General features: G+C 40.7%; 2 protein-coding genes and 1 pseudogene across 2 annotated transcripts; 2 read left to right on the top strand and 1 right to left on the bottom strand.

Moving 5' to 3' along the window:
• Nucleotides 1–1827: 1827 nt before the first annotated feature.
• On the top strand, nt 1828–13675 carry LOC105059104 (uncharacterized). The gene is made up of 6 exons (XM_010942312.4): nt 1828–1946; nt 2618–2675; nt 2775–4233; nt 11118–11518; nt 11815–11875; nt 12964–13675. Exons 3-6 carry the CDS (start codon nt 2881–2883, stop codon nt 13447–13449), a joined length of 2301 nt encoding a protein of 766 aa, XP_010940614.1. The 5' UTR covers nt 1828–1946; nt 2618–2675; nt 2775–2880; the 3' UTR covers nt 13450–13675.
• A 1106-nt stretch (nt 13676–14781) lies between these two features.
• Nucleotides 14782–15638, top strand: LOC109506713 (CBL-interacting serine/threonine-protein kinase 11-like; annotated as a pseudogene).
• A 486-nt stretch (nt 15639–16124) lies between these two features.
• On the bottom strand, nt 16125–18555 carry LOC105059103 (inorganic phosphate transporter 1-4-like). The gene has a single exon (XM_010942309.4). The coding sequence runs from the start codon at nt 18351–18353 to the stop codon at nt 16749–16751; it is 1605 nt and encodes a 534-aa protein (XP_010940611.1). The 5' UTR covers nt 18354–18555; the 3' UTR covers nt 16125–16748.
• Between the last annotated feature and the right edge of the window lie 7896 nt (nt 18556–26451).

Here is a 26451-nt window from a genome sequence, read left to right as displayed (position 1 = left end):
TCACGATTGGACGGCGACTAGCTCAGAAGCCACCATTCAAGAAGGTCGCGACAAGCTACCTCGCGTTAAAAGGGAAGTCTTCAATCTCGGCCGTCCAATCTGGTATGAACCATTGATTGGGCGGCTGATAGGCACCGATGGGTTTTGGTTGTTGCGGTGTTGGAGTTCATTCAATGCACGGACATAGTTGGATGTCAGATTACAGAATCTGCTGTAGCAGCGGGTTCTTACCCTTTAACTTTAAATCACACGGCTCACATTCCGAGGCCTGCGATCCGAATCATTGCAACCCCCTCTCCTACCTTCCCCAACACGCAATTTAATGCAATTATCTCCCTTTAATTGCTCCACCCGCACCATCCTAATTTAAGTAACTCTAATTCCCCAATTTTTCTCGATTGCCGAGCTATTTCAGCGAGTTACTTTTTCTGACTAAGATTTCTCTGCAGTTGTTACTAAATTGTCGAGTGGAAATTGAGGCTTGTTCCGACCGTTAAGTAGCATATACGGCAGAAAACGACCATGAGAGGTTATACAAAAATTATTTGCTATAATTATCATTGTGATGGATTAAGGACAATTATAGAAGGTGCATGAACACGAAATATCACATCACATTTTACATCAAAGTAGCCAAACAAATTATGAATTGAGCCAAAACTTATTAATTTATGATTCTTTTTTATTTTTTGAATTGTAATAAGTAATTATAGTCATTATTTTATTTATTGTTAAATTATTTCTAGAATTTTTGTGATTCAATGATGATTTTTTCGAAGCATAATATTATTTGTTGAAGAGGATTTATGTCGTGGAAAGATACCGGTGCCTTTGAAACCTTGTTTGCTAGAAGTGGTACTAGGAAAAATTAAGCAACTGATGGATCGAATATCCGGAGAGGACTATAAAATGTCCTGTGGGGATCATAATTTTATAGTTAGTTTGCAATCTAATTTTAATTGTTTACAGTATCATCTTTCTTTATTTTTCAAATTCGATTCCGTTTTGTCTAAAAAAAATTATTTTGAAATATATATATATATTACTCAAAAGTATAAAGAGTCCACACTTTTTGTCTCGTTGTCGCGTTTCTTTGACGACACGTGTTCACTAAATTATATATATATATATATATTTTCTCAAACAAATAACATCACCATGCTTCCAACTTTCTGAAGCATTAGAATAAACTAGGTTTGCTTTCTTTCACACGCACGAATGATGGTTTTAATAAAGTATTTTTCTTTACTTGATTTTAATAAATTATTAAAATAAAAAGGACGAATTTGAAAAAGTCCGTACGTGGAGCAGGCCTGACGCGCCCGGAGTCATCGGTAATCGGCAAAACCATTCCCGCCCCAAGCAAAAGATCTGGCGGTAGCCGGAGGAAACAAAAGCCCGCGTGGGTTCTGGTGACCGCCCCGGTAATCCCGGCGCCAGTTCTGACGTCATCTTCTCCCCCGACACCGTACGGCCACTCGAGCGCCCCCACGAGACCCGGCGTTTCCCAACCATTCCCTGAATGCCACGTCACTGGGAACTGCCACCACGACACTGATCAGTGGCAGCAGTTCCGTCAATCCAGTAAACTTGGGGGGGGGGTGGTTTGCATATACCTCATCTCGTAAGCAGCCAGTGGCACGAGGCCGTAATAATTACTTGCTGACATGCCCTTTTCGGGAACGCTGTTCCGCTTTATTTCGAGCCTTTTATAAACGAGGACGAAGAAAAGGAAGGGAAATTTATATGGAAAAAAGGAAGCGAAATTTTTTTGTACCAAAAAAGGGAGCGATATTTTCCTGGGGTCCTCGTTGAGCTTTTCTCTCCGTTCGTAGTGGGGCGAGCATCTGGAGGGCTCTCACGCCGTCAAACGTAACGGCGAAGGCGTCGGAGGCCGAAACTCTCCGACGATCCCCGGCCGAGGAACTAAACGGCTGCCTCGCGAGGTAAGTGGAAAACAAAAAAAAAAGAAGAAAAATCGCCGTTTTTTTTTTTTTCCCCTTAACGAGTTTCTCGAAATTCCGTAGGCTGTCTCGTTCCGCTCGCTCCATCATCGGCGATCGGATTTCGTAGATCGCAATCTTAGCCGTCGATTCGTCCAATAATTGTGATTCTCGAGAGAAACTATCCACCGTTCCTTTCAACGGATACTTAACGGCACGGAGGGCTTTTAAGCACTGTTTCTGTGAATTATTTGGGGCTTGGAAGAAAGAAAGGAATATTATTGGTGCCCGTGAGTCGTAATCTTTGGGGTTCCCTTAATTTTTCGTTTCGGCCTAACCTTTACTTTATCGAAAAAGCGGTTTATTCTCCGCGTTTCGTTCTCTGATTCGCGCTGTCCAACTATTTCGAAGCATCCCTTTCCTCCTACGGTGGTAAAAAGTAAAGACCAACAGGGTGGAACCATAAAGAAATACCGTACCTGGAAAATATTTTTGCATGCCTGAGATGTAACATATAAAAAATAAAACTAAATACGGGACTATTTTATTTTTATATTGAAAGTTATAGATAGAAGATGGAGATAGATGGAGACAGTGAAGACCAAGACGGGAGTTTGGTTTGCTTTCTCCATCCACTGCCTTTTTCTTGAGCTTATTTTATACATTTTATGTAGGGCTAGGCAAGGGAAACTTTCACGCTTCTGCTGGTGGCCTCTCTGCCTCCTTTCTCCGGTGATTCATCTTCTTTCCTTGCTTGAAATCCTCACAGCTCCTTTTCCAGCATCCTTGTTCGTCTTCTTCTTGTTTACATGTTATATATCTCGATGCTAGTTTTCACAGAAGAAAAATGATGTCTCCTTCTTCTAAAATTATCGCGAGCCTCCAAAAAGAGTTGCTGCTGGGGGATCAACACACATGAATTCGATCACTGCTCGGCATGAACAGCTTGAGGCAGGAGCCCCACGTCGCTCAACAAAGCCGCCGCGAGAAGCTCCGGGTCCAGCACAGCCCGTGCCAGCCCCCCACCCACCGCCAATTTCCCGGCTCGAGCGCTGGAAATTCCGACCCAATCCCCGATCTTGCCCCGGTCCGAGACGTCTACTACCCGGCGTCCGCCATGCTGGACCTGTCAGCCCGCGCCCATAATTTACCGTTGGCCGGCGCGGAAGCCTCGATGATCGGTCCGTTGCCGCCCAGCTTTCATGAAGCGTCCGGTAGTCTCACCCGTGCCGGCGATCCCCCGAGCCCGTGCCTCTGGCGAGGGCAGCCGAACTGCGACTGGATGGTTCCGAGTTTTGTCGCTGCCGGCAGTGGAGCTCCGGCTATGATTACAAACCCTTTGGTTTCACCCAGTGTTTGCCACCCGAAGCCCGGCTTCTTGGGTTGTCGGGACGCATCCAGCGAGCTTTCTAACCAAGAGACCCACCAACAGCAGTATGGGGACTTGCACTTCCCCTCTTCCCAATTCTACCATCACGGTCTCCAAGAGGTGGTCACCTCCTCTTCCTCCACCGCGGGAAATCATGGCCACGAATTGGCCTCTATCGTCCAGCCCTCGAGCGTTCGCGAGCCGGGTCATCCGTGTTCGTGGGTCGACAGTGGGAATGAGCTGCTGCTGCTGCCAAGCTACGGTGAGCAGCCGAACACGGTGTGGGTGAGTCGGCCGCCTGCGCAATGGAACGCGGAAGGAGGGTTTGCAAGGGGTAAAGTTGTTGGAGAGGTATTTAATACCGTGGGAAGTGAGGGTGGGACGCAAGGTCTGTCCCTATCGCTCAACCCGGTGGCGGATCTCCCTGTGGGTCAGTTGGGAGAGAGGTTTGGACTGCCAAATGAAGCCGGGCAGTCCGGCCCGCACCCCAAGTCCTCGATCTGTGATAGAGGTTATGGGGTCTCACTTCAAGGTATCGTGAGCTCGTCGGTGGATGCTCGGAGGGGCGCGGGGCCGCTCGGGCCTTTTACGGGATATTCCACGATTCTCAAGAGCTCCAAGTTTTTGAAGCCGGCTCAGCAGCTGTTGGATGAGTTTTGTAGCGCTGTGACGGGGCCCAAGCTTTTGGAGCATCGTGATGAGGGTGGGAGGAGTTGCCAGGTCGCGAGTGCTGATCGTGGTGATGCAGTGGTGGGCGAGAAAGAGAATAGTGGGAGGAGAGGGCATCCGGCGGTGTCGTCGTCTTCGCCGAATGATTCGATGGAAGGTGGTGGGGAAGGCGGTGTTAGTGGGGAGGCTTCTCAAAGTCATCACCCCGAGATCCAGCAGAAGAAGGCGAAGCTCTTGTACATGCTGGAAGAGGTTAGTCTTATGTGAGATGGGAATGCTTGCACTGTGTACGCTGACATTATTTACTACATGTTAGTTTTTGTTACTCTCTCGGTTAATTTGTCTTTTAGAAGTAAGCTTTTAATCCTTTTTGCATGTCAAATCATTGGCTTTATGCTCCGTTCTATCATCTGATTCCTTTCCGTGCTTTTCATATTGCAGCAGCATCTGAAGATTTTTTTTTTTTTTTTTTTTTTTATAGTGCTTAAGATTTCGTTGATATGCTGTGGCAGATGATTTTGCATAGCTGTTCATATCCCCCATTCGAAGAATGATATCAGTGCCTTGAGAGGCAGATTGCTGTTGCTCAATTGAAATGATCATTTTTGGGATACCTAATTAATAAACCCGCATGTTATGATCTAATACTATTTGGTTAATACTTTAATGACTACCAAACTGCGAAGTTTTTACTTAATCTTGCATGTTGAATTGATGCATAGGTTTTTACTTAATTTTTCCAATACTTATTGAAGCTGGATTTTTTTTTTAAAAAAAAAAAATGTCTTCCATATCTCATAAATTAACAAACGATCTGTGAATTTGAGTCGATTCTCTCCAAGAATTATGTAGATGAACAACGATAAATCCGTCGATGGTTCTTCAAATTTTACAAAGAAAAAAAGAGAGAAAAGAATGGAAAATTTGTTAATTTTAGTGAGCTATTTTTATGAAGCTCTATATGAATTTAGGTACAACCATAAATGTAAGATGTATTAATAGTGGCCATGTGTATTTCTAGATGTGCTGTTAATTTTTTGATTTATGCAATAATCTTAGTTTCTTCAATGCTTTCTTTGACCCCATCGCCTCTTTAATTGAGAGATTGGGTCATTCATTTTCAGTGGTATATATTTTTATCACCCACAAAAATTTAGATGTTTCAAATGTTAGTATGCATATGCCATAATTTAGTTATGAGTTGGGTAAAGAAAAATTTGGAACAAATAATGGTTAACCCTCAAAAGGGCATGCGAACCGTGTTTAGAATTATAATACAGTTATTTGCTTCACATCTTTAGGAAAATAAGTTTTGTGTATGTTTTGTATTGTGCTCCTAGATTACAAGGGCCTTCACAACATATGTATTTCATTATTTAATTCAGTTTGTTAATTTGACAAATAGGGCATGCTTTCTTCTTTTTCATGGTGTTTGGTCCATTCTTCAATTATCTGAGCTCTTCAACTCTGGGAGAAACTATTTTGCTAATTTGATATCTGGTGCTGCATATCAGTCACGTTATTCTTGTATATCTTGATGATGGTGGCTTGTACCTCATCCTCTTATCTTAAATTTTTAATCTGTTGTAAGCCCTCAAATTCCTCAGTTCAGAATCTTTAAATTCTCTCATGCTGTGTACAGTCCTTTTATACATCACAACTTGCACTTTTAGAATTAGGCTTTTAAAAAAATTTTGGCAAAAATGTGATTCTCCATAAGCCTTCAGTCAAATTCTGAAACAATCTTCAGGGCCCCTTTGCAAAGTTTCGCTAATTAATTTCCAGCAAGACTCTAATTTTTTCAGTTTGAGTTAATAAATATCTTAAATGAGAAGCATTCAAGCAAGTAGATATTTTTGCCTTCTCATAGCCATAAGCTCCACCAGATCTGAATATTAATTTACGCTTACCATATAATACTATGGACAAGGGGATTCTAATGCTACTCTGAGTAATGCAATCCTCTAGTTGCTTTTATGTCCAGCACTACAATTGTGGCACTTAACTATTTCAAACAGAACAAAGCTGCAAGTTTTTCGCTGCCATATCTGTAAATGATCCACTTCAAATTTGACCCTGATGCAGTCCAGTTTCTGTCTTGCAAATGGTTTTGATATTTTAAGAATAGCTCTGGAAAGATCTCAGACATAGACCTTGTAGCGTTGACTGGTGAAGATGGCTTCACAATGCAGGCTCAAATTAATGGGGGTGAAAGAGTAGCCTTGATGGTGTATTTTTTAAAAAATCTTGTTATTATTATTTAGACTGGATTTTGTTAGTCATTAAGATCTTTTGGCATTCTGGGACACGATAAATCATGGTTTATTCTTGCTTGGAAATGTATAAGCATGTCTTTCTTTCTTTCTTTTTCGAGACATGAACCATCAATTCTTATAGATGGAGAATAATGGCCCTTATCGCAATGTGGATTTATATATTTTCTTATCCATGAAGCCTATCTTGAGCATGATGAAGATGACTGATGTAGTCAAATCAGATAAGCAAATGAAAAATAATCAAGTTTTAGATGGCTAGAACAAAGGAATTCCCCTCTAGAAGCTAAGTTTTCAAAACTTCACCTAATGTGGGAGCTCACAATTTATTTTTGCACTGCAACTGAATTATAAGACATGAAGGTAAACATGAAATCTCATTTTGTCAATGCATATTCATGATTATTAAAATACTACAGGCGTTCTTTTGACATATGAATAGCTTTGGAAATAATAGAAGATCAAAAAAAGTGATAAAAGTCAACACTGCACTTATGGTACCATACTGTCATACTATTTTTTGTTCCTTGGAAGCATCTTGACCTTTCAGTTTTTGGATTATGGTAGCATCATTAAATTGTTCATGCTTCCAGGGAAGCTTAAAGCAGTGTTGAGATTTTTTAGTGATCAAATGTGGTCATCATTGTTATTAGGGTTGATTAATTTAAGTTTTTGATTAAAGATACCTGAATTCACATGCCATCTTCTGAAACCAATTTTGTGAATGTGTCCCTTAATTTTAAGACATTTCTAGCAAGCATGGTTGCCATTTTAAAGTGTAATTTGACTTTATGTTCTTCAGTTTTGGATCACTAAAGTAAACACATGGTGCAGTGCTAAGAATTATAGATACTCAGACAGGCTTTTTGTGAAATTTAGCATATTTCACATAGTTGGTTGAAAAATATGATATAGCTATTTATGTTTACTATGAAATTAGCTAAGTGAGCCACGTGTCCCATTTTGGGTGCCTCAACTTCTTGGTTCTCTATGGTTACACAAGAAGTTAGTTCCTATGGAAAGATTATTGGAGTAAAATCTACAAAAACTCATTGTCATAAACAAAAATTAATTTATAAATGTGAAGGTGTACTGGAGAGACTTTATAAATGCTGGGTACTGTTTCTGTTGTTTATGTTTGCCTTCATTCTTTAGCAAGTCACCAGAGATATCAGTTGACAACTTGGCATTTCTAATGCAAGTTGATGAACTAGTGCAAATTTATATGGCATGGTGAAATTGCGCTTGGTCTAGTCAAACCCCAGTAACAAAACACTGACTTGATTGTTGTAACTGAGTAAGAAAACACTGACTTGACTGTTGTACTATGTAATGACATGTGAATGCTGGGTACATTATGTTGAAATTGAAATTTGTTTAACACTATGCATTGAGGGTTTTTGTCCCCATAGTGTGAGAAATACTTCAGCAAGAATTTGTGATGATACTAATATCCACGGGATAGGGTTTGGAATTTATCATGAATTCTGAACGTTTTACATAGGAGTTAGGGCTGAAATCGGATCAGATATGGATCGGATACCAATGTATCCATATTCATATTTGTTTTATTTAACGAATACACAAATGGATATATATATATATATATATATATATATATATATATATATGTTAATTGAATGTGAGATTATATCCATATTTGTTTTAAACGGATATGGATTAAAAATATTACTAGTAAATCAAGTTAATAGCATGTTAATATAATTATATATTTTTATGAAAAAATTGAGTGATATATAAATTAAATAGGGATACAAGTAGAATTGGATATTCAGATATTGATTGGATAGTTGTTTATCTATATCCATTTTTCTTTGATGAATATGGATACGGATATGGATATTAGTTGGATGCTTAAATGTCTATCTATATTTGGATAGATTCGGATACGAAAACAGATCCGTACATATATTATCCTGTCTACTTTCACCCCTAGGAGTGGTATTTGGCTCTTTGCTCCACTTAATAGTCAGCAAATGATTTTTACTCCAGGCTTCACTAGTAATTTTACTGGTAAAGTTGGCAACAATAATAAAAACAATATAAATCCATGCTAGTTTGACTATTTATGTATCAACATTTTCAAGTACTAAGTATAATATATCACATTCGAGATTTTATTTTGTTACATAGTAGATTGAAACAAAATCTAAAATCATCTAATATTCGTTATGAATTGACTTATGGTAGGTTTACCAATGATGATAGTGGCTGTTGGTAAAAAAAAAAAAAAAAAAAAAAAAAAAAAAAAAAAAAAAACCCACAAAAAGGGGCTTCTGATGATGCAATAGAGTTGGCTTGTTCACATTGTAGTCAACCAATTTTTCCATGTTGGTGAAATGAGGGATTAGAAGACTTCCACTTGCCATTTCTTGAGTTTTTCTGTGGCTCTGATACCACTATAATATGATCAAAATTGGCATCTAAGAAGTGTAGAATTTCCTCTACAACTCGAGTATCATTTATCGTCTCACCAATAATTTTGAGAATTGGAGTATCCTAATAAAGGCATTGCTTGGCTTATAAGATATTTAGAAAGTGGTTGATGGAGGCTTTGTGGAGTCTTAAGATGAGGCCGCTCTAATGGCAAATCAAAGGGAGGCATTAAGACACTCTAAGAAAGAAGGACATGAAGGCTCTCTACTTCATTTTACCAAAGCTTAGATGAAGCCACATTCGAGCAAGTTCCTGCCGCCACCATCTCAAGGCAAGCATGAGAAGTGCTCTAGAATGTTTACAATAGTGTTGAGAAAGTGAAGAACGTTTGACTCCAAACAGTGCAAGGTGAGTTTGAAGCCTCGCAAATGAAAGAATTGGAGTCCATCTTCATCATCATAGTTTATAAGTCTACCTTGTACTTGGCTCTATCCACAAGCTCGACCTTGACCTCGACAGCCACCTTGGCCACGGCCTCTATTGCTCCTTACACCTCTCATGACTTTTTATCTTCTTTTTAAGAGAGTTTGCCTTGGAGGACATGCTTTACTGGGTCTTGCTTCTTTTTTATGAAGTCTTTGTTCATGAGCTTGGAGAGATCCCATGAATTCATCCACGGTCATTGAGTTTAGGTCCGGTCACCGCGATAACTTTTCACCAACATTCCATAACTTTTCATGGGTGCTTTTGAAACATTTTGGTTAAAGTACTGGTCTCATATATGTTTTCGATCTCTCCAACTGATTCCAGTTCTGCAGTATCACTGAAAAATTAAAATATATATTCAAATCTCTTGAAATTGCCTGCAGTAGTGCTTTATTAAGTAAAATGCTGCTATTTGAGATGGTAAGTTTTTGTTTGTCGGCATTGTTTGTTAATGTGCTAAATTGTCATGGTTATGTGGGTGATTTACCTTGTGATGCAAAAGCATTTAGGTCTATGCAACACTCTTTATCGGATATCTTCCTCGTTAGAGGCCGAGAATTTAAGACATTTGTTTCTTCTGTTTTCAGGTGCTAGTGAATCTGGTGAGTGTAGAAGATCAAGCATTTTCATAGCAACTCACACCTTCTCTTGATATATGAACTTTGATAGTGAATTTATCCTAGTTTGTTTATTTATTCTAATAACAAAACATTAGCAATTTAGTATGCATTTTAAATGGAATGGTTAATATCTCAAGTTGCTAGTAAAATATGCCTGAAAATTTGTTAATTTTTAAAATGGGCATGCCGGAGTTGAGAATGATGATTTGCTTACATGGGGAAATGGGTAAGACAGACAGAGACATGAAAACAATTCGGGAAGGCGGCTGATGTTCTCTCTCAAAACTGAAAAAGGAAAAAAAATTGGAGGCCCAGGGATGTACACTTATGACTTGCGTTAGTAGAGGTGGAATTGATGAGAAGCTAATTGGTATAGTATGGTCGTCTGCACTGGAGACAAGAAGAGATGCAGTTGTTGTGGAAGATTAGGTATATGTGGAAGTATGTGAAAAGGGTATATGGCATAAATGAAAGCTGGATGGAGGTTCTAAAGATCGATTCTTGCTTTGAATGAAAATTTACTCTCTAAAGTCTTGAACGACAGAGGCATTTATAACTTTGGTACAGATAAAATGTGAGGTGGTTGCCATGATTTGCTCAAAAAAGATAAATAGTAGAGATGATAGATCATAGTGACCATTGGTTTTTGTTAGATTTCTGTGTGCTCATGCTTGTATATTAATTGCTCTTCAGTGATAAAATCTCCAAAACATTCTTATGATACTTAGTGGAAGCTTTTTGTCCCCAAAAAAAAAAAACACTTAGTGTAAGCTTGCTTAACATAGTTATGGATTTTAAGTCAATGTTAAAGTTATGATTCATGACTATGGTTTCATTTGTATCATAAACAAGTTGCTTGCGATGCTTTAAAGAGCTGGAGAAGTTCACATTTCAAGATGCCAATTACACCTTATGGTTTGGTTGAAATTTGCTAATAAAGAAACTCTTGGTTGATCTGCAGGCAGTTGCGGAATGTAAGATGACTAGACTGTGTTTCGAAATCTCTTGTTCTACTGATGAACTGTGTCATATATCATGTCAGCCCTATTGTTATTGTTGATCGGATTATTTAATTGCCTTCATCATATAATATTTGAGATAGTGATGGCATATGATGCTGGTCGAAATCTATATGTTTTTCCAATTATTTATATATATTTTTTGGGCGCCCCGGCTTATTTAATGTGGAGTGAGTCTCTCTCTCTCTCTCTCTCTCTCTCTCTCTATCTCTCTCTCGCATGCGCGCGCTTGTGCACGCACGCAATCATTGTTATCGTAAGCTGTGAAATGCATTGCAATCATTCCATGCAATAATTTAGACTGTTACTGCCCTAAACTCACTCTTCAATTGTTTGTGAAGGTATGCAGACGGTACAAGCAATACCACCAACAAGTGCAAATGGTGGTCTCTGCTTTTGAATCTGTAGCAGGCCTCAGCTCTGCCACGCCTTACGCTTCACTAGCCCTCAAGACTGTGTCAAAGAACTTCCGGTGCATGCGAAATGCTATATCTGATCAGCTCCGACGCATAAGCAAAGGGCTGGGCGAGGAGTTCATGTCATCACCCAGTTCCAGTAGAGGTGAAACGATCACGACCCCAAAGTTTAAACACATCAATCAGAGCTTCCCAGAGCAAAAGGCAGGTGAGAACAGCTTAGGTTTTATGGGTCAGAATCAGCCGGTGTGGAGGCCTCAGAGAGGCCTGCCGGAGCGTGCTGTGGCTGTTTTGAGAGCCTGGTTGTTCGATCATTTCCTTCATCCGTGAGTCACCACACTTTATGTTACTACGTCTTCTTCATTCATTCTTTCTACTCTTCTTACCTCAATTACCTTGCTATATAACTAGTTTCATTTCCTTAATGAAATCTGGGTTGGCTCTTTTGCCCTCCCGTGTTTTAAAAAAATAAAAAAAGAAGAAGAAATGTTAATATCTCATAGTTTTGTAACTCTTTAATTTGTCTACTGCTTTGGTTCGTCGATATAGTATTACTATGGTCAATGAGTGCATGGTGTTTTGGGTGGGAAGGGGACAACTCATGTATGTTTGGTGTCTCCAGGTATCCTACTGATACGGACAAGCACATGCTAGCGACTCAAACTGGCCTGTCACGGAACCAGGTGACTCTCTCCGAGCCCATCTCTCTCTTGTGAATACTGTTGGATGGGTAAGACAAATGGATCCCACCATTGATGTCTCATTGTATTGCAGGTCTAGGGTTTAATCCAATGGGAATAAGTTGGATCTTATAAATTTTTACCCTGGAACTTTGAAGCTTGGATTAAGTTAGTAGGCTGAGTTCCATTCTGTTTCCCTGTTAAGCAGCCTACTCAGTGGCTGTGGTAATTGCCTTACACAGCAGGGACCGTCGAGTTCTAATTTAGGTCTCCACTGTGTGGACCAATCACCATTCAGCCACAGGATTTGGCAATAATTGCATTGAAGTTGGTTTGACCATTGAATCAACCTACGTTTATGGGTCATCTTGGCTCAGTAAGTAGGACCCAAACTTTATTGTGGACAGGAAATGTGCTACTTTCTGGCCGACCTAATTTATGACTGTTAACTGCTTGTCTGATCCGTACCTGTTGTTAAGTTGGTTTAATTCACAACACACGTGAGGAGCCAGGTTATAGGAGTCAAATTTTGACCAGTGTCGACTCTGACAGCTGCTGTTGGTCTGGTTAGATTTTGCCGTACGTATTAAATCCTATGTGGATAAACCTGGCAGGTGATGCCCTTTTCATGCATGGAAAGGAGGGCACCGGGAACCAGTGTAAACACCATTTCCCAGGAAATAATTTAAGACACTGTTTGAGTGTGGGTCTCATGGAAAATGCTCTGTTACTTTATAATGGGGCAGGACCTTAATCAGAGTGTTGGGCCAAGGAACTCTCTGATAGAGCCTGGATCCTTTGTGGCCCTTGCCATGTGGCTCTCTCGTGGCCATACCATGAGTGGCCTGCATGACAAGGACAACTAATTTGCATAATTTAGTTATAAGTTTGGCATTGTCGACTTGGGTACTGATGTAATTTGGATATCTTAGTTATCAGTTTCGCATTGTCCACCTTGTCTCTGCAATGCAGATGAGCTGAGCAACCATGCAGTCTACCTTGTGGCTACATGGTGGAGGGGCAGTGGCTAAATACCTTCCAATTACTTTTGTTTTAGTGCCTAACACCTGCTTACATTGCCCTTCATGCAGGTTTCCAACTGGTTCATTAATGCCCGGGTGCGGCTTTGGAAGCCAATGGTTGAAGAGATCCACATGCTTGAAACCAAAGGAATGAAGGGGGTAGATCTCAACTCTGGCAACAGAAGCGATGCTAACAAGCCACCCATGGATGATGCGGGGCGACCTTCTAACGGTCAGAGGCCAGAATCCGAGTGTAACAAGCCATTGCATTGTTGTTCCTCCATGGAGCCTCTTTTGAATGATGAGGGTTCCCAGAGTATGGAGCAGTGGCATTGTGATAAGCGATCGAGGATGGACGAGTGTGGGATGCAGCCGAGCATGGATGGGAACTTGATAAGCTTTGGAACGTACCAGGGTGCCATGGATATTGGAGGGCTTGGAGCGGTGTCTCTCACACTGGGCCTCAGGCAAGAGGGTGGACAGCAGCAGCAGCAGCAGCAGCAGCAGCAGATGAGGCACTTTGGAAGTCAGATGCTGCGCGACTTTGTGGGTTGAGCAATCTTTGTTGGAATTGTTTTGTTGCTAGTGCCCGGATGTGCTGGGGAGCAGCTCTGGCAAATATTTGTGGTGATATGAGAATGTGAGCACATACAAAGACTAGTTTTCAGAAAAAGGGTGAGCATTGTATTGTAGGATAGGGGAAAGGTCCATTGTATGATTTGTAATGCTGCTATTCGTTTGCTGACATATTGTAACTGGCGAAGTTTTGGTGGTTTTCAAAGACTTTGATTTAGTGCTGTTGTAAAATTCTGTCGTCTTCTGCTCTTAAGCTTGTGGGTGCCTTTTGCGTGAAGGTATATTTGATTCGGTTGTGATTTAGAGCATGGTAACTTTGGGGTGGTACAAGCGTCTGGTTGGGCAATAATCAGCTATTTCATATACTGAAACCGACCAACGTCCGTACGTCTGCTCAACTTGTCTTTCCTTGCTCAAACACTCACAAAACGTAGGAAGTTTTTCTCCGCTACCCTTTTTTATTTTACCGTTTTAATTTCTTTTTTTAACAAAAAATATATTGATGTGTTTTGTTCGGTTAGCATGGTTACTCTTTGTGGAAAGTCTGCAGGGAAGATTTAATTCAAATTAACGGCCTGTGATTTAGGGAGACCTTGTATCATAATCTTTAGGAATCATCTGTTTTGTTGTACCTAGCCCCGGCCATTATGCCCTTCAGGGATCATCTTAGCCAGACTTCCACTAAGATGGGCCTAGGGTGGTCCATTTTATGGGTTGAGAAATTCTCTGTCCATCGTTTCCGGTTGAGAAAAAAAAATGCTCCGTTTCATTGGTAATTGGGCTATATAGCACAAGTAACGAGAGAGGAGATATTTAATACAGTTTAATTTTTTTTTTAATTTTTTTAATTAAAATATATTTTTTTATTTTTTTTATTTATATTTGATCAGGATACCATAAATAATAATAGATGTCATAATAAAGATATGACATATTATTGTATTTCATGACATGTTATTGTATCTTATATATAATTATCAGGATGCTATAAAAAATAATAGGGCGTCATTCATAATAGTAGTATGACATTTTATTACATTCTATAAATAATTATTGAGATGATATAAAAAATAAAATAAAAAATAAATAACATCATACATTTTATCTTGATTGGTAAATATACCCTACATCTTTAATTTTAGCAATATCAACTTTAAAGTTTGTAAATTATTGCAATATCCTTTACTGATCTTCCAATTTGGGAGAAAGCTAGCTGCCATGTGACATTTTATTTAGAATTAGATGGCTAATATAATTTTATTGAATTATTTTAAAATAAAATAAAATTTAATTTGAGCTTAAAATAAAATAATGACTAAATCATCCAATCTATCATCCACCATCAATCCATCAGCCGTTGTCTATTGCCACTCCTGCGGCATCTTCCATCACAACTTTAAGTTGGAGAACCTCCTACTCGATGATGCCGACAACCTTCAGGTCGCCGGCTTTAGCCTCTCTATAGTCTCGAACAGATTTGTAGTGATGGGCTCCTCCACACCCTCTATGGAATGCTGGTGTACATCGCATTGGAGATCCTTAACAGGAAAGGATACGACAGCGTCAAGGTCGATGTCTCATCCCATAGCATGATCATCCAGATATTTGCTATTCAACAACCCTAATATGATAGTGATATACTGCAAGAACTATCATGGAGAGCACCGATGCCTCAAGTGGACCTTGCCGGAGCTCCAGTAGTTGATTAGCCGACTCCTAGACCTGAATCCTGAGAGGAGAATCACTATTGACAGGATCCTCCATGACCCTGGATTAAGAAAGGCTCGACGAAGAGGAGCGGGCAGCGCTGGTGAAGTTTCACTTGGCGGAAATGGAGGTGGAGAATAGAATGTTCTGGCAATCGAAGGAGGCGGATTGGACACTCAACGCCTTCGACCTAATATCTTTCTCCTTTGGGCTCGATCTATCCGATCTATTGACCTCCATCGGATTGGAAGCGATTCATCTTGGCCGAGCCAGCTGAGGTGATTCTCATGAGAGCTGAAGATATGGGAGTGAAAGAGAGGCTTATGATTCGGAGAAAGGGGGAGAAGGAACTTGCAGGGGTAGTGGTGGAGGGGCAGATTGGTAATTTTGTAGTGAGTGTGGTGGTCTGTTGATTGGTCGATGGGTTGGTGACGATGGAGGTAGGATGTTATAGCATCTAATAAGAAACAATATTTTGGCCAAAAAAATTTAAGAAAAAAAATTGAATTGTATTAAATGTCTATCTTTTTATTAATTGTGCTACATGATCTAAATATATATTTTTTTTTCATGGTGGGCAAAAAATTACTCCGGACAAAGAATTACTCCGCATAGGTTGCATCCCGATAACCATTTTCAGCTCAGGCCTGGGGTTACGCTGGCTTCACACCAGCGCTCGCCTGTAAGATGACTCGACCCGAGCTTGGTCCATGTAGCAGATCAATTCAGAAACTAGGTAAACTAACTCTACAGTCTGAATGGAGGATCAGAAAAAAAGGAAATTCCATCGTGATAGAGCACAATTCTTGCCCACTAACTTTTTTCAGTGGATGCATTTGTTCTTGCTCTACCTGGTACTTAACAGCCAAAAGCCATTGGCAACATAGCAAGCGGAAAGTGGAAGCCAGAGTTTGGTAACTACAATCCAGCGCTATTTTTCTCTCTTTAAAAGTACATTTCGCGAACTATTTGAGCACTTTCACACACAGCAATCGTATTTCAATTATTTTACAGTAGCAGGAATCCCGTTACAATGCACAAGTACTTCATCAACCATCAATTGACTACTATTTTGCAACCCTCCCAAAGGCCCTCAGAACTTGCACAAAGACGGGACAACAAGAATGTTTCACACGAGTTCTCGATAGCAGGGGCGGAAGCGGGACCTTAATACAGCAAAACAGATGATTGATCAGATGACAGCAGCAGCAAAAGAATTCTTCATGCACCGCAGTTTATTTAACAAATCAACCTTGAATAGGACTAAGACCAAAAAGAAAACTTGACCACTATGCCAGGTCTTTGGCCGGAGGAGCAAAAGGGATTGCAAGTGGCCTGTGACATCCCAGGAAACACCTGGATAACGCTAGCTCTTCGACATTTGTTATTGGTTCTACAAATTAACCAGAATGACGAAGAAGAGCACAGCAACAAATTTTTCAATGGCATATACCCAGAATACAAGTCAGCTGCAAGCATCCTGATGCAATAGCTAAAATGCTCATCGGCAAGAATTAAGCAGAAGAAGAATCAGAATAAACACGGTAGCCAACTAGACCTCAGGGACAGTCCTACGGTAACCCCCCACCCATGCTGGATTCTGCCGCTGGGGCAATGTCTTCGTTCTCGCCAGAAATCTCCTCTAGAGACTTTCCCTTTGACTCGGGCACCAGGAAGGTAAAGAAAAGCCCCAGGAGGTTGCAGCAGGCAAGCACGAAGAGGGAGTTCCTCACACCAATGCCGGTAGGGTACCCATGGTCGGTTTTGGCCGGGTCGGGGTTCTGGGCCAAGTATAGAAACCCGAACGAGCCCACGATCGCCCCAAGCTTCCCGGACGCCGCCGAGATCCCATGGCACGTCGACCTCAGCCTGGCCGGGAAAATCTCCGCTGGCACGACGAAGGTGGTGCTGTTGGGCCCGAAGTTGGCGAAGAAGAAGGTGAACGCGTACATGACAACGAAGCCGATATGATTGCCCGGCGTGGTCCAGTGGTGGTAGGGGATGGCGAGGCCCAGCATGAACACCGTCATCATGAAGAAGCCGATCGCCTGGATCCTGAACCGGCCAATGATGTCGATGAGGGCGACAGTGAACCAGTAGCCTGGGACGGTGCCGCAGAGGGCGATCAGAGTCTGGGCCCTGGCGATCTTAAACATCTCTTCGAGAGCGTTCATGGTGGCGGCCTTGGGGATCCATCCGATGGCGCTAAAGATGTCTTTTTGGAAGAGATTCTGGCTGTAGAAGGCGATGTCGAGGAGGAACCAGGTGGTGGCGGTGCCGAGAAGGTGGAGGCCATGGCGAGCCATGAATTCTCTGGAGAAGAGGCCGAAGCTGTTGGCTCGTTCGCCGGTCATCCGATCGACCTTGGTCTGCTCCTCTTCAAGCTGGACTTGAAGAACCTTGGACATGTCGGCGGCCGCCTGCTTGGCGTTCCTAGCGACGAGGGCGGTGTAGCGGGCGGTCTCCGGCATCTTCATCCGCCAATAGTAGGTGAGCGCTGCCGGGATGGCGCCGAACATGAGAACTATGCGCCAGACGAAATCGGCCTGGGGGACGGTGGAGGCTATGGCGTCGACGGCGTAGGAGGGGGCAGGGAAGCCGTGCTTGAAGGCGGCGGAGACGATGATGGCGACCGTGCCACCGGCGAGGATGCCGATGCCCTGCATGGCGAAGACGGCGGCGATGAAGGCCCCGCGGGTCTTCTTGTTGGCGTACTCGGACATGATGGTGGCGGAGAGTGGGTAGTCGCCGCCGATGCCGAAGCCGAGCCAGAAGCGGAAGAAGCAGAGGGTGGCCATGACGGACTTCGGGGTGTGGCCCAAGGAGAGGCCGGAGGCGATGGAGGCGACGACCATGAGCAAGAGGGTCATGCCGTAGACGCGCTTGCGTCCCATCTTGTCTCCGAGCCACCCGAAGAAGAGCTGGCCGGAGAGGGTGCCGCAGAAGGCGACGCCGTTGACGGCGGCAGAGACATTGGGGGGGAGTGAGCCCGGGGTCGGGGAGCCTTCGACGTGGTAGTAGATGCGACCGAGGAGCTTGGTGACGAGGGAGATGCAGAAGAGGTCGTAAGCGTCGGTGAAGAAGCCCATGCCTGCGACCACGATGGCCGTGAAGTGGTACCACTGCGTCTTTGCCGCGTCCAAAGCGTTTAGGACCTGTAGCTGCTCCCTCGCCATGGTGTCTACGGATAGAGATCGCAGTCACCGAAAGAGTAAGAGCGAGAGTTTGTGAGAGAGACAAAACGGGATGAGCAGGATGGGGAGCGGAGGAGGGTATCAGGGAAGTTATAAGTAAATGAGGAGGGTGAAGAAGAGCATGTGCCAACGGAATATTCTCCGCTTCTCTGATCACGCAAGCCCTGCACCATCGAATACATCCCCTCCCAGCAGAGTGAGTATTGGTTGAAGCAGATCCATCAACCCAGCAGTGAATCCAGTGTGGATCATCTTCTGTACACCATATGCTACGATGTACAGCGTACATCATTCATCGCATGGTGGATGACCATATAGAGCCATATACTGTATAATGCGCGCCGCACATGTGGCCGCACGTAGGACGGTGTGCCTAATATATTGCATTGGTGCATGGGAACCTAATCCAGCCCAATAGATAAATAAATAAATAAATAAATATATATATATATATATATATATATATATATATATATATATATATATATATATATATATATATATATATATATATAATACACATACTTGTTTTATATGTTGCTTCATGATTTCATTGATCCACCAACTTAGCAGATGGTGCAACTAAAAATCATACCTCCTAATATAATCTTGTTCCCCACAAAATGCGTTATATGGCCTTAAACAGCCTTGCCACATCATTCATCTCATGGATGGACAGCTGTTGCCCATCTCCTAAGTCCAGGCAACTCGATACCAAACGCTATTTGCCTTTGTAACGAGTGAGTCTCCAAAAAGGATAATGTGGCAGCTATTTAGGATGGTACAACCCATTGCTAGCTGTATAAAGCACGCACGATGAAGGGTTATGTTTCTAGCTTTATTCGTGGTGCGATGTCCCCAATTATGAATGTCTTTCTATATTCAGCAATAACTATATTAGGCAACATTCGCCAATTAAGACAACATTTAAATATTATGAGTTGGCATCTATTGTAATTCATTATGAATATTTTCATTCATGACTATACTTATATTAGGCAACATTCGTCAATTAAGATAATATTCGGCAATTATGAGTTGTAATCTATTATAAGTCAATATTTTCATTCATGGTGCACTTATTTTTTGGCTGAATTCCAGGAGTCATATATATATATTAGGAGAAATTGCAGCTAACTCTTTGTATAAATATATTACCTCTTTTACAAGTTCAATACAAGAGAAAATTATTCTCCTATATTCAAATTTTACATGGTATCATAGTAAATCAATCCCTACTTTTCTGATTAGGTTCCTCACGGTAAGATGTTGCCGGATTTCCTTCCCACTATCACCACATACAGCAAGGTTCCTTTTCTGGTGTTATTGCCTTCTTGGCAAGTAATTACCGAACTATTGCTCGTCGACCTCCATCTTCTCACTATTGGTCACTGAGACTGATCCCATCCAAGTTCCACAGGCCGTGAGGCTCAATGCGGCTTATGACCTATCTTTCCCATACTACATCCCATCTTCTGATAACACGGGCCTTGCTATTATTTCTTCCCTTTTCACTGAAGCTAACTACCCCAACTAGCGTAGTGTAGTGCCCACAGTCCTACGTGCTAAGCAGAAGGTTATTTTCGTGGATAGCTTACTCCAACGACCAGCAGATGGATCATTCGATCAATTTCTATGGGATACTTGCAACTCAATGGTCATGTCTTAGATCTTCAGTTCCGTTTCCATAGAGGCCTACAACAGCATCTCCTTCATGGATAGCGCTTGGGCTATCTGGCTCGATCTTGAAGAAAGATACTCTCAAGCAGTGCCCCCCACATTCATGAATTAAAAACTTAGATATGGAGCCTTCGATAAGATGATGATATGTCAATTACCTCTTACCATGCACGATTTCGTACTTTATGAAAAGAATTTGCCGCTTACTTGAGAGTGCCAATATGCTCGTGCGAAGCTACAAAGGCACTTCAGATCGAGAGAGAAGAGAAACGTCTGCATCAGTTCTTATATGGGCTTAGAAGCTCATACGACTCCCTCCGTAACCAGCTACTCAACATGGAGCCCCTCTCGACCGCGAATAAGGTGTATTCACTTCTTATCCATGGTGAGAAGCAACGAGCCATTGCGGGAGTTTGTGCTCTACAATCGAAGGTGGCTGCTCTGGTTGCTCTTTCTACTGATGGAAAGGCTTGTGACAAGAATAAGAAGCAGGTGCGTTGTGATCATTGCAAGCAAACAGGTCACACGTGCGACCGTTGTTTTCAGCTGCATGGATATCTACCCAATTAGTAATCTAAGGGCCACACGGGAGCCAAGGGGCACAGCAGCTACTGTTCTGATGGTGACCAGAGAGAGGGAGTCAAGGAGAATTTCATTACTCAACAATACGCAATGATAGCCGCTTAATAGCAGCTCAGTCAGCTATCTACTGTAGAACAGTCGGCTGAACTAAGCTCTCCACTTCCGCATCTCAATTTCAGGCAATATTAGCAGTTTCTTTCTCTTTTCGATCAAGATAAAATTAATAGCTCTATAAACTGCATCGGTAAGACTTCACTGAACCCCCCTTTAATCATATTTGGATTCTCGATAGTGGTGCCTCGGATCACTTAACTTTTAGTAAGTCTGCTTTACATAATATTCGACTTCTTTATGTGCCCTTGTCTGTCACTTTGCCTAATGGAATAAACTTATCCATTAAATTCTCCAAGAACATTTCTTTGATCGATAACATTACCTTATGACAAACACTATATGCACCTAGTTTCACTTGTAACCTTATTTCTATTAGCAAGTTAGCCCGTGATCATAATTGTGTGGTCTCATTTTTTTCTTCATTTTGTGTCTTGCAAGACCTTGCTACGAGAAAGCTAATTGGTCTGGATGAATTTTAGAATGATCTATACTAGTTCAAGAGATCGATAATAACATCTATCTCTATCAATAAAGTTGCTACCTCTCTTGATGTTTGGCATGCACGGTTAAGACATTGTTCCTATAAGAATTTAAAATTAGTATACTTTCTTGCCAATAAATATTTTGATTCATTAAATAATTATTGTGATATCTATCATCATGCCAAGCAAATGCGCAAATCTTTTTTCTCTTAATAGTAATTAATCTTCGATTGATTTCTTTTCAATTCATGTTGCTATTTAGAGATCATACCGTACTCCATCAAACATGGGTGCACACTTCTTTCTTACTATAGTTGATGATTGCACACATGCCACATGGGTTTATTTATTGCAAAGAAAATCCGATGCGTATCAACACTTTGTTAATTTTCATGCTATGGTTTCTAATCAATTTGATAGTGCTATTAAGCAAGTTCATAGTGACAATGCCCGAGAATTCATAGCTGGTTTATTAAAATCATTCCTCTTAGAATGTGGGATCATTTCTCAAACCTCTTGCATAGGACCCTGTAACAAAATGGAGTCGTCAAGCGTAAACATCGACACCTCCTAAATGTTGTGTGTGCCTTTCAATTTCAAGCAAACTTTTTCATGACTTTCTAGGATGATTGTGTTTTAACTGTCATTTATTTAATTAATTTAACTCCATCTTCTAAGCTTAATGAAAAAAATTTTTATGAACTTCTTTTTCACAAAACACCCTCTTATGATCATTTACGAATATTCGGTAGTTTTTGCTATGTGTACAAAAGTAGTTATGATAAGTTTGAACCACGCTCCCATGCATGTATTTTTGTTAGGTATTCTTTCGATCAAAAGGGATATTACATTTTTGATCTTTAAATTCAAAAATTTTTTATTTTTCATGATGTTATTTTTAATAAAAATATTTTTTTTTTCATAAATACCTATCTGACCAGCTTTTCCAATTGAATTTTGATGATCCTTTTTGGAGCCAAGACACTGTCCCAATTGAATTGGGCCTCACTAGGCCCACCCAATCTTGGTTTCAACAGACCCGTCCCACTTACCTGCGTTGGACTTCATTCGGCCCAATCTAGCTCTGATACATGTTGGCCGATCCAGCTTACCAAAGTTGGATTCTTTTTAGCCCAACTCAACATCTGCCGAGTCCACCACAATTCCATTTGACCTAGCCCAACCTACTCCAGCAATGGGCCGAACAGATCTGGACCCAGCCCAATCTGAGGCCAAGCCCGTTGTTCCCTTCCTCAATCAGTCCTCATCCCTCAATGCTCCTAACTCTCCTAACTCTCGACCACATCAGGAATGTAGACAACCTTTATGACTGGTAGATTATATTATCGATGCTCCCGGTATGGCTAGATCACCGAACTCCCTGACCAACTCGATAACCTCTAATAAGACCTATCCTATTTCCCACTAGACATTCAATTCAATATTTAGTGATGCATATCGAGTCTTCAGTTCAGCTATAACTACTTACAGTGAACTCCATGCCTATTCCCAAGTTGCACAAGATTCGAATTAGAAGATTGCTATGGAGGCTGAACTTGCGCCTCTTGAGCGTAACAGGACCTGATCTCTGGTACACCTCTGATCTGATAAGAAGTCTATTAGCTCTCATTGGGTTTACAAAATCAAATATAAGACTGACGGTTCCATCAAGCGATATGAAGCTCGTCTTGTGGCTAAAAATTATACACAGAGAGGGATTTGATCATAATAAAACATTTATTTCAGTTGCCAAATTAACAATGGTTCGTTGTCTCTTAGCAGTTGTCTCAGCCAAGAATTGGCAGTTATACCAGTTAGATGTTAACAATACCTTTCTTCATGGTGATTTACATGAAGAGATCTATATGACTCCTTCTAGATTTCTATCTCTAGGTGATGCCCATAGCATGTTGACTGCACAAATCTCTTTATAGCCTCAAAGAAGCCTCCAGGCAATGATTCAAAATATTCTTAGATGCCTTACTTTAGTATGGTTGCATCCAATCCAAGGCCGACCACTCTCTGTTTACAAAGCAGGATGGAAATCTTTTTCTAGCCATTCTTGTCTATGTTGATAATGTAATTATTGTCAGTAATGACTCTCTTCACTATCAAGCCTTGAAGGATTTCTTACAAAGCCATTTTCACATCAAGCATTTAGGCGCTTTGAAATATTTTCTAGGGTTAAAGGTTGCTTTATCTTCTTCTAGGATATTTGTTTCCTAATGAAAATAAGCACTCAATATTCTTCAGGAGAGTGGCATGTTAGGAACTAAATCAATCAATTTTCTAATACAATGATAACTATGGCTCTTGGTAGACGATGGTCCACCCCTTGATGATCCGGATCAATATCAGTGATTATTGGAGCATCTCCTTTATTTGACGATTAGTAGGCCGGGTATCACCTACTCTATCCATATCTTGATATAATTCATGTAGTTGATCTCCCCACCAACCTCATCTTGATGCTGCCCACCGTATTCTTCGCTATTTGAAGGGTTCTCCTGAACAAGATTTATATTTTTCAAGAATTCTTTACAGTTACATATATTTTGTGATGCAGTTGGGCAGGATGTCCTATGACCAAGCATTTTACTATGTATTTGTTTATCTCTTTAGGAGATGTACCTATCTCTTGGCATTCTAAGAAGTAGACCACCGTTTTTCATTCTAAATGTACCCTAAGTAGTAAGTATCAATGAATGAAAGCTTAGGAGCCAATAAGGAATTACCCACCTGATCTCTGGCAAAATCCAGAATCCTCGAAACCCATATCGACACTGGCTCTCTCCCTGTACTAAACGGCGGGATCTATCATAGCATCTAGGCCGTCGAGTATAAGAATGCTAGAATGGCAGTCGCCAATGTATACCTATTGTTGAGCAATTTTTATCATCAAAACTTTTTCAATAAGTTTATAGATCGAATTCAATACACATCTTGCAGGAGTTCTTGGTTCTAATGATGGTGCTTACTTGTATTCTTGGTAGAGATCAAAGTCCTGCCAATCACTATTCTTGTTGGCGGCCATGATGATGAGGGAGACAAGGGAGTAGTGGCTGCCCTTCTCCATGAGATCCTCCAAGAGAATGGAAAAGATTCGAGATTTCTTCAGCAAGGAGGGAGAATAGGTAAGGGACAACTGTTAGAATTTTTCCAACCAAGTCCATCCGGAAGTGGCCCGCACTAACACTCACCAGGATTTAATTTAAGTATTTTAAATTGATCTGAACTCTGATTAAACATAAATTTTCGATAAAGTGATAATGGTATACTTGATGATGGTGTGATAAAGTTAAATTCTATATAATCATTGTAGGTAATATCTATCTTAGTCTTCATAATTGAGTCATATACTGCTTTGATGATGAAACATGTTATAAAAGGACACCCCTATTACTTGATCCCCAACTCACTCAAAAGTGCTTGTGAGGTTCTTCTTATAAAGAATAACTCGGAGTTGGGATTAAAAAATTAAGGCGATGCTCGTGGATAATTAAGAGCACATCCAAATCTTTTAGATATTCATTTTTCTTATGATTGTGCTCTGATGGTGACCAGAGAGAGGGAGTCAAGGGAAATTTCATTACTCAACAATACGCAATGATAGCCGCTTAATAGCAGCTCAGTCAGCTATCTACTGTAGAACAGTCAGCTGAACTAAGCTCTCCACTTCTGCATCTCAATTCCGGACAATATTAGCAGTTTCTTTCTCTTTTCGATCAAGATAAAATTAATAGCTCTATAAACTGTATCGGTAAGACTTCACTGAACCCCCCTTTAATCATATTTGGATTCTCGATAGTGGTGCCTCGGATCACTTAACCTTTAGTAAGTCTGCTTTACATAATATTCAACTTCTTGATGTGCCCTTGTCTGTCACTTTGCCTAATGGAATGAACTTATCCATTAAATTCTCTGGGAATATTTCTTTGATCGATAACATTACCTTATGACAAACACTATATGCACCTAGTTTCACTTGTAATCTTATTTCCATTAGCAAGTTAGCTCGTGATCATAATTGTGTGGTCTCATTTTTTTCTTCATTTTGTGTCTTGCAAGATCTTGCTACGAGAAAGCTAATTGGTCTGGATGAATTTTAGAATGATCTATACTAGTTCAAGAGATAAATAATAACATCTATCTCTATCAATAAAGTTGCTACCTCTCTTGATGTTTGGCATGCACGGTTAAGACATTGTTCCTATAAGAATTTAAAATTAGTATACTTTCTTGCCAATAAACATTTTGATTCATTAAATAATTATTGTGATATCTATCATCATGCCAAGCAAATGTGCAAATCTTTTTTCTCTTAATAGTAATAAATCTTCGATTTCTTTCTTTTCAATTCATGTTGATATTTAGAGATCATACCATACTCCATCAAACATGGGTGCACACTTATTTCTTACTATAGTTGATGATTGCACACATGCCACATGGGTTTATTTATTGCAAAGAAAATCCGATGCGTATCAACACTTTGTTAATTTTCATGCTATGGTTTCTAATCAATTTGATGGTGCTATTAAGCAAGTTCATAGTGACAATGCCCAAGAATTCGTAGCTGGTTCATTAAAATCATTCCTCTTAGAATGTGGGATCATTTCTCAAACCTCTTGCATAGGACCCTGTAACAAAATGGAGTCGTCAAGCGTAAACATCGACACCTCCTAAATGTTGTGTGTGCCTTTCAATTTCAAGCAAACTTTTTCATGACTTTCTAGGATGATTGTGTTTTAACTGTCATTTATTTAATTAATTTAACTCCATCTTCTAAGCTTAATGAAAAAAATTTTTATGAACTTCTTTTTCACAAAACACCCTCTTATGATCATTTACGAATATTCGGTAGTTTTTGCTATGTGTACAAAAGTAGTTATGATAAGTTTGAACCACGCTCCCATGCATGTATTTTTGTTAGGTATTCTTTCGATCAAAAGGGATATTACATTTTTGATCTTTAAATTCAAAAATTTTTTATTTTTCATGATGTTATTTTTAATAAAAATATTTTTTTTTTCATAAATACCTATCTGACCAGCTTTTCCAATTGAATTTTGATGATCCTTTTTGGAGCCAAGACACTGTCCCAATTGAATTGGGCCTCACTAGGCCCACCCAATCTTGGTTTCAACAGACCCGTCCCACTTACCTGCGTTGGACTTCATTCGGCCCAATCTAGCTCTGATACATGTTGGCCGATCCAGCTT

The sequence above is a fragment of the Elaeis guineensis genome, chromosome 16 (genome assembly GCF_000442705.2).
Source record: "Elaeis guineensis isolate ETL-2024a chromosome 16, EG11, whole genome shotgun sequence".
NCBI classification, from domain to species: Eukaryota; Viridiplantae; Streptophyta; class Magnoliopsida; order Arecales; family Arecaceae; genus Elaeis; species Elaeis guineensis.
This window is presented reverse-complemented; position numbering and strand designations above follow the sequence as displayed.

Bases quoted from the DNA above. Each gene is read 5' to 3' on its own strand.
- LOC105059103 (XM_010942309.4), bottom strand. From the start codon at position 18,353: ATGGCGAGGGAGCAGCTACAGGTCCTAAACGCTTTGGACGCGGCAAAG.
- LOC105059104 (XM_010942312.4), top strand. From the start codon at position 2,881: ATGAACAGCTTGAGGCAGGAGCCCCACGTCGCTCAACAAAGCCGCCGC. The intron at 11,519-11,814 runs GTGAGTCACCAC...TGGTGTCTCCAG, and splicing joins TTCGATCATTTCCTTCATCC to GTATCCTACTGATACGGACA. The intron at 11,876-12,963 runs GTGACTCTCTCC...CCCTTCATGCAG, and splicing joins CTGGCCTGTCACGGAACCAG to GTTTCCAACTGGTTCATTAA.